We start from the raw sequence: 8,192 nt of genomic DNA, 5'->3' as shown, positions 1-8,192 counted from the left end.
CTCCAAGCATATGCGCCTTGACGGCTTCTCCCGGGTCTGAAGCGGGATGTTCCGGGCGCGCGCAGCACAAGATGAGGAAAAAGTGGGTTACATCTCAAAATAATCACGGTAAAGATTGCCTAATGCGTCAATCACTGCTGCTGTCCCAAAAACCCAGATGAAAATAGATTACTCTTGGTTTTGTTTTGAAAGGAGAGCGTGAGGATGCTCTGTAGACAGTGTCGGCTTTAGGTTTACATCCCTGCAGAACTGACCTGACGTTAGTTTTGGGCGACTAAAGAGGTATACGAGCTGCATTTTTGCGCTTGAGGTGGAATTCGATGCATGACACAGACAGGAACTCGGTGTAAATTTAAATTTAATGTAAATTTTCTTTAATCTATTCAGACACAAACCCAAATACACCTAAAGTATAAACTTACGTGATGTACCTTTCTGAAAGTGGAGGTATTATGTATTTTCTGGGCACATGGTATCATTTTGCAGCAAAATTAAGCAACTCTGTTACCTTCAATCGTTATAAAAATGCTATATATCAAATATGACTTGCAAGAAACCTGACTTTGTCATTTAACACCTTGAAATTGGGCCTCCGTCTCTTTAAAAACTCCTGCTCTTTCTGGAACTCCGCCTTCAGAAAGTCATCATAACATGGCTCCTCTATTGACCCTCTAACAACATCTTTACCAGTGCTGCATTGAGAAGTAGCTCCTATAATCAGTTCAGCAGATGCACCGTTCCATAAGGTGTTTGCTAATTGCTGCTGGCTAGTCTGAAGGAGCAGAGAGTGGGCGGACTGGTGGTGGGCTACTTTGCGAGGCGAAAGAGGAGGAGCTGCGTTTCAAAGGCGGGGCTGGGTCCACCCAGGTGTTTTGCTCAGCTGAATGGTTGCCATGGAGATTAAATAATTTCTCAACATGCCTGAAAGAACGAGGCATTACTCCATGTAAGTTTCTGATGAGGGAATAACATTAAAAGACCCTCTATTTTGTATGTGTTGGCCTACCTTTTACACCTTATCTGGCAAGGCTTTCCGCAGCGTTTAAGAGTCATGAGTGAGGTCAGACGCCGGTGTTGGACAAGAACGCCTGGGTCAAGAGTTTCTGCTGTAATCCATCAGCTTGATGTCAGGACTCGATGCAGTACTGGCTGAATGCTTAGGGTTAGTGTCCATTTGGAAGACCCAGCTGGACCTAAACTTTATGGCTGATGTCATAAGATGTTGCTTCAATATTTCCACCTGACGGTTTTCCCTCTTGATGCCATCTACTTTAAAAAGTACACCACTTTCCTCTGAGACCTCTAAACATGAGATGAGGGTCTCATCCAGCCGTCACACTGACATTCCCATCATGTCTACGCTCACATATAACTGATTGAACAGATGAACCGGATTCATGGAACTCATCCTTCTCTTTCATATATCTTTTTTTTTTTTTTTTTTACTTTCAAAAGAAGAAAGCGGTGGCCATAGAATACATCCACAGATGAGCCTCCAATTAACTCAAATGTGTCAGTTAACCTATCAGAAGTTCATCGTCATCTGGCCTTCGATTTTGAAGAGCTTAATAAATAAATCAAATTCTCACATCACTGTGACATTTAGCAAATTGATATAATTTTGGTCGTTCAAACGGACCTAAAACAACATTAGTTTAGTCTGTCTTAATTTCAGACAGTGAAACAGTCAATTTGTGTGTGTGCTTATTGGTGTATGTAAACTTTTGGCTTCAACTGTACATGTTAAGTCAATGGCCAATGAGGTTCCAGAACAAACTGCCTACAATTCAAGACTTGAGGAACAATTTCTTAGTTGTTTTTTTTTTTTTTCTTCTTCATAACTCAGTGATGTTAAGTGTGGCACAATCCACGTGGAGGAAAAAAAAGGTCAAAAATGCATTGTTATTAAAAAACCAATCCAGATTCACGACAACGACGCTGTAGCGCCTGGAACAGGTCATGCTAACAGATGAGGCTCTTCATGGTGACACAGACATGATGTCTGCTTCCTCAAACATCAACAAATCACAAATTCTTCCATTTTACTACCAGTTTCATTTTTTTTTAAACAAAAAGGTGAAAAAACAAAACAAAACAACAACTCCACTATGAGGCGAAAGAGCAGATGAACTGTACCGACACTCTCCTGTACAGGCTATGCACAATTTTCCAGTTTTGTTATTTCCATTTTATGGCTGTGTGAAATAGGCTATCGATTTCACTTGCCCTATTTCAACTCTTTGGCCAGGATTGGATTTTTTCCACTTAGTTTTTTCTTATTTTTATTATTATTATTATTTTTTATTTTATTTTCAAGGTGCTACCCCAACAGCCCTCCTTCCTCCCACCCCCACACCCAGCAGCCAAGGATCACACGGGCTGCCTCTCAGGTCGGAAAGCGCAAAAGAAGAAGAAGAAGAACAAGAAGTACAAGAGGAAGAAGAGGGGGGGAATCGGAGAAAAAAAAAAAAGAGGCGCCAGTGATTCATCCGCAGTTTCCAGGCTGCGCGCAGGTGGAGAGGCGAAGAGGAGAGCAAACAGCCGCTCGGGACTGATCGGATGAAGCAGTCAGGGATGTTCAATAGGCGCAAGATTTGAGACAAACTATCATTTTTAAAACATATATACACACATATTCCTTAATTATTTTTTTTAAATGTATATATCATATTTCCAGCATCTTCATTGAGAATTTCGGAGCTACAATCGCTTTCCAGCCAGGAAAAACGAGCAAAAAAAAAAGTTTGACTCCTTTAAAGAAAAAAAAAAAGAAAAGATGCTGCTCAGCTCCGCTGCTGTTTTTTCACGCACTGCTGTGGATTTCAGCGTCAGCGTAAGTGGCCAGTCATCACTTGAGAAATAGCTCCGATTCTTTCGATCTTTAATTTCGGTGCCAATTACAGCCGAAGGAGGGAAGCCCTGGGTTTTTTTTTATTATTATTTTTATTATTATTTTTCCTATTATTCTTTATTTTATTTTATTTTATTAAATATTATTATCCTCATCGCGGCGCAACGCCTGTCTCCTTGGCCGGGATTTGCATCCATCTGAATTACTCCGTTATGGACTTCCTCGGACTGTACTTTCTTCATCTGGCTCTCATCGGTAAGTTGGAGCGAAAGCGGCCGAACTTGTGCGGGATGAATGCGGGGAGCTGCGGGGATGCTCGCTGCGGAGCGGCGGGCTGTCTGACCTGTTTTTATTCGGTCTCGTCTTCGCGCTCATTACGGAGCTTTTGGCGGCGTCCGTATATATCCGGGCGCATAAAGTTGGATGCAGGATTTCCCTGCAGAATCAGTCGCCAGTGAAGGTATTTAACAGGGGGAAGAAAAACAGACAAACAAAAACCCCCCACAACATTCTGACGAAAACCTGCTGGGTGTCCGACTGAAGCGCAGTTGGAGAGGCTTTATTTCCCCACTAAGTTGCATTCAGGACACGATTCTCTGTGCGAATTAGGAGGGACATTGCAATTTTCAATTTTGTGTTGGATTTTTGACATGCAAGTGGAGATAAGTGTGTGTGTGTGTGTGTGTGTGTGTGTCAAAGTGTCGCTGTGTATGTGTGTGTGTATGCGCGCGCGCATGTATGTTGGAAAAGCGCGTGATGCGAGGTGCGTGTGTGCACCTGCCTCTGCAGGTGATTTAGGTTTTTTGAGCAGAGCTGTGCGCAGCAGAGAGAGAGACAGAGAGAGGGGAGAAAAGCGCTGCCTGAGCCAGGGGCGGCTCCAGAAAGTTTGAAAATGGGCGGTCTTGGTGGCGGGCCCCACTGGTCGTTTTGGCAGGCGGGAGTTGGAAAATTCATCTCAACTCCAGGTGCATCTAAATACACGAGAATGTCATGAAAAAGTTTGTTGCTGCTTCAGTAATCACACATTTTTCTTTTCTTTTGTTTAGAAAGAAACCTACTGTAACTATAAGTTGATCCCCTAAACATATGAAAATATCTGAGAAAAAAAATTCCATTATGTAATCTTAAAAATTTTCTTATTTGAAAATGTGAAGATTACAATCAAAAAATGATTCAAAAGTTACTTGTATTACAAAAGTGCAGCAGCTGTTATGTACCTACACAACCACTAGGTGGACGGATGATTGAGGCCATCTGATCACTCTGAAAGCAGCGGGCTGTATTTAGGAACAACAATGGAAAGTCGAGTGGAAGGAAAAACAATGTGGGAGAAAAGACAAAAAGGTCATTAGAGAGTAGCCTTGGCCTCTTCTGAGCCAGAGAAAACCTTAAAAAGCAACTTACAGCAGAAAAAGAACTGGACAGTGGCCTAGTAAACAAAATCTTTTTTTTGTTTAATTTTTTCTTTCAAATTTTGTTAAAATTTTGTTCCTCATTTGAAAATCAAGATCCCAAAATGCGGGGGAAAAGTGGAGCGGCACCAAGTACGAGTTTCAGAGATCCAGACGGTAATGAGTCAAATCCCGTCCACCTCCCCACCCTGCAGCACCTGACGGCGCCCTCTGCTGACCAGCTGGAACAACCATGGAGTCACTGAGCTCAGCCGCTGGGCACAGAGTCCCGACTGAGGCCGACAGGGAATTACTGGACGTTTGTCAAGCAGGAGATGAGAGACACCTGAGCCAACAACGCAGATGAGCTGAAGTCCTCCATTAAGGAAACCAAGGCAACGAGCTGAGCCCCTCCATCTAATGGATTCAGAAGGAACCCAAGCCAAGCTTGCAGGTGCATGTTCGACCCAGAACAGGGGCGTGTTGTTTTTGTAAGGCGCATATTTTTGAGATGAAGTTTTACGCTTTGGTCGCTTTATTTAAATATTGTAAATGTGTGAGAAACTGAACTCAGGGTTTCCATCAGCTGCGATAGAGATGATACTTTTATTAACGATTTGATGGAAAATATATTTTTGTATAATGTCCAACAATTATTTTAGGTGTTGCTGTAAGCAAGGGCCGAGGTGTCCTACGGTCAAACTAAAATGTGTTTTCCAGGCGCATAGTGCCATTTTATAGCACCGTGCTGTTTATATCAAATATGGCTTAAAAGAAACTTGACTTTGCAATTTGACGTCTTGAAATCGGGGATCTATCTCTTTAAGAAGCTCCTGCTCTTCCTGAAGCTCCACCTTCAGGAAGTCATCATAACACAGCTCCTCTGTAAACCCTTTAACAATGTTTTCACCACCGTTGCACTGAGAAGTGGCTCCTATAATGCGACGTTGCGTTGTTCCAGCAGATGCGCTGTTTGCTAATTGCTGCTGGCTAGTCTGAAGGAGCTGAGTGGGGCAGAGCTGCTCTGTGAGGAGGAACCTCTGAAGCTTAGAAAACTGCAGATCAGAGGAGGAGTTTTGTCCTCGAAGCTCTTCCTCTGTTCTGGAGTGGCTGGGTCCAAACCAGGCGTTTTGCACAGATGAATGGTTGCCATGGGAAATTAAAGGGTTTCTCAAACATTCATGAAAGAATCAAAGTAATGCTCCGGGTATGATTTTTGATGGGGAAACATTATAACATGAAGTAAAGCTCAAAAAAGTCAATTTTAGTGCTGCCCCTTTAGCCAGAGAATGAATAAGTAAATGCTGCAACTCACCGACTTGTCCTCCCACGTCCTAATTTTATGTTCCCAAATAAAAGAGGTTCGGTATGAAAACATGAAGACCAGCTCTGCCCCCCCTCTATCCGCCCCTCCCTTGGCTGGCGCCGCTGGTATCTGCACACACGCTCCATGTTTGTGTCCACACAAGAGGCTTTAGAGATCACACCACTGAAAGTTGTATCCACAAGCAAATCAAACACCGAGTTCATTAGCAGTGACCACAGGCGCACACACGCACACACACACACACACACGCACACACACACACCCCAGACACACGCACACGCTTGTCGTTACACCTCACTCTGCCCTATTTCCGACGCCTGCGTTGTTCCCGGCTTGTCAAATTAATACGTGCTATGAGCTCTGATTTATTTCCCCACCCGACTTTCCCAGCGCCGAAATCTGCAAACGTTCTCCTCGGGAGAAATAAACCTTCCTGCAGAGCGGCGGCTTCTGCAACCCGGATGTACAGATGGGTGATGGAGGGGTGGGGTGGGGTGCAGTGGGGGTTGGATATGAAAGATTTATAGCCTAAACGATGACAGCTCTGCATCTCAGACTCCATTTCCCTCTGGCGCAGCTGTCATTTGATTTGAGCGTCGCTGTTAAGGCAACACCAGGGTGCTCTGAAGATATGCACCTTCCCATACATGTAGGGAGGGGGGGAGGTCAAATGTGACCCTAACCACCCCCCATACATTGCATGTAAGACACAGTCCCCCCCATGCTCAGCTGTCAGTCAGGACACAAGTGGAATCCGTCACTTCCTGACTCTTCTTTTGCAGATTTTCTCACCCCGTCAGTGGGCTGTGGGGGGTTGTGTGTTGAAAACGTCGAGAGTGTACCTGCCGGGGTGCCATGATCCCATCCATCACAGATCAAAGCACTTACAGGAAATCTTAGCCTGAAGGTTGGCAGACAAAATGGTGAGACTGAGAGCAGGAGATGTTCTGCATATAGAGACGCGCGGCTCTACAAGTCGGTGCGGTTAACCGAGCATTAAACGCCGCCCGCCGTAACGACCGCCCCGTCTAATTAACGTCTTCCTCCGGTGGCTCGTCGAGTTGATTTATGCGGGATCGGCACGTCGCAGCCGCGCGTCATTAGCTCGTACTGGTCGACTTTTACTGAGGGAATGCGTGCGCGCATGTGCATTCTTCGGATTTCATTTGGCATGTTTAGGCCTTGGCGAGCGTCCGCCCGCACGGCCCTCGCTGCGCCGCAGTCGTTGCCGCAATTAGTTTTCTTCTTCTACATCAGGTGTGTGAGGGGGAACTGCAGAGAAAACGATTGGAGTTACAGTGAGACCCAAAGTGTCAAGTCAAGTTTATTGGTAAAGCACATCAGCAACAAGGCAGATCAAAGCGATTTACACCATAACAATGTCAAACAGGAAGTACCAGACAAGCAGTGAATGTTACATTTTGTCAAATGCCATCATCATCAAATATGTTGATCAATGCTCACTTGCAATCAAAGGCAGCCGTAAACAAATGGGGTTTAGCTTTCACTCATAGGAAGTCAGTGTTTTGGTTGTTTTGCAGTTTTCTGGAAGTTTGTTCTGGAAGCCGAAGGCTGCTTGTCCATGTTTGGTTCCGGTTCTGGGAATGCAGAGCAGAACCAGAACCAGAATCTGAGAGGTCTGGGAGGTTGAAACAACAGCAGCAGACCTCTAATGTATGGTGGTGCGAAGGCGTCCAGCATCATCAATGTCACAGTTTGAGATTTATGAAACCGTTGATTTAGTTGTGACACATTAAAATGGAGCAACTTGGAATTAGACGAGTATAAAAATTTTCGAAAAAGTAGCTTGTCAAACTTGACTCAAGGTTTGTAAGCATTTACATAATTACACAGTAGAAAGTTTGAGACAATAGTCTTAAATAAATTTGATCCAGGGAACACAACAAAATAGTTTTTTTTCATCTCCTCAGGTGGATTTAGTGTTTTGGTGCAAAGCTGTTCAGTGATTTATAAACTAACAGAATCATTTTAAAGTTTATCTTCTGGGCTGCAGGGAAGCAGTGGAAGGCTTTTACAACTGGATGCTCCATCTTCCTGGTTTTAGTAGGAACACCAGCAGCAGGTGTCACATTGTAGCCTCACACTTCACTTCATTTTATTGTCCTTTAATGCGACGGACCAAAACAAAGCAGTGCATGGTTGAGAAGCGAAATGCATAAGCACAAATCTCAGAATCTTGTGCTTCTGTTTCCTCAGATAATGTTAAAAAAAATACAGTGCAAAAAAAAGATATATATATATATATATTAATATATTTTTTTTACAGTAAATAACTGTCAGCGATCAACAACATAAATCTGGCATTTATGGAAATAAAGAACGATGTTGTATCCTCCAAGAGCGGAGATAAGGTCTGTGGATGTCACTGTTTTCTCTCTTATTCATGTCTCCCGTTTCCATTACAAATACTCACTCACCACGTAAGCAGAAATGCTTGAGAAAATATGTCAAAGAGTATTATTTAACATTTGCCAAGAGAAATCTGCTAAAATCAGGAACAAACCTAGCAAACCGAAAGTTAGCCACAAATCTCTCATCTTCAGTTTTGCGTTTTTATTATTACTTTCTAACATATCTCGGTGTTTCGGCCGCGTCACAAAGT

General features: G+C 43.6%; 1 protein-coding gene across 1 annotated transcript in view; it reads left to right on the top strand.

Moving 5' to 3' along the window:
• The first annotated feature begins 2,416 nt into the window (after positions 1-2,416).
• Positions 2,417-8,192, top strand: part of gfra4a (GDNF family receptor alpha 4a) — a 181,290-nt gene continuing 175,514 nt past the window's right edge. The window contains exon 1 of the mRNA XM_044142905.1: positions 2,417-3,106. Within this exon, the coding sequence (XP_043998840.1) occupies positions 3,064-3,106 (43 nt within the window). The 5' untranslated portion in view covers positions 2,417-3,063. The remainder of the gene's footprint in view (positions 3,107-8,192) is intronic.

Source organism: Gambusia affinis, linkage group LG16, assembly GCF_019740435.1.
Source record: "Gambusia affinis linkage group LG16, SWU_Gaff_1.0, whole genome shotgun sequence".
Taxonomy (NCBI): domain Eukaryota; kingdom Metazoa; phylum Chordata; class Actinopteri; order Cyprinodontiformes; family Poeciliidae; genus Gambusia; species Gambusia affinis.
The sequence above is the reverse complement of the archived record's forward strand: the minus strand, read 5'-3'. Positions and strand labels throughout refer to the sequence as shown.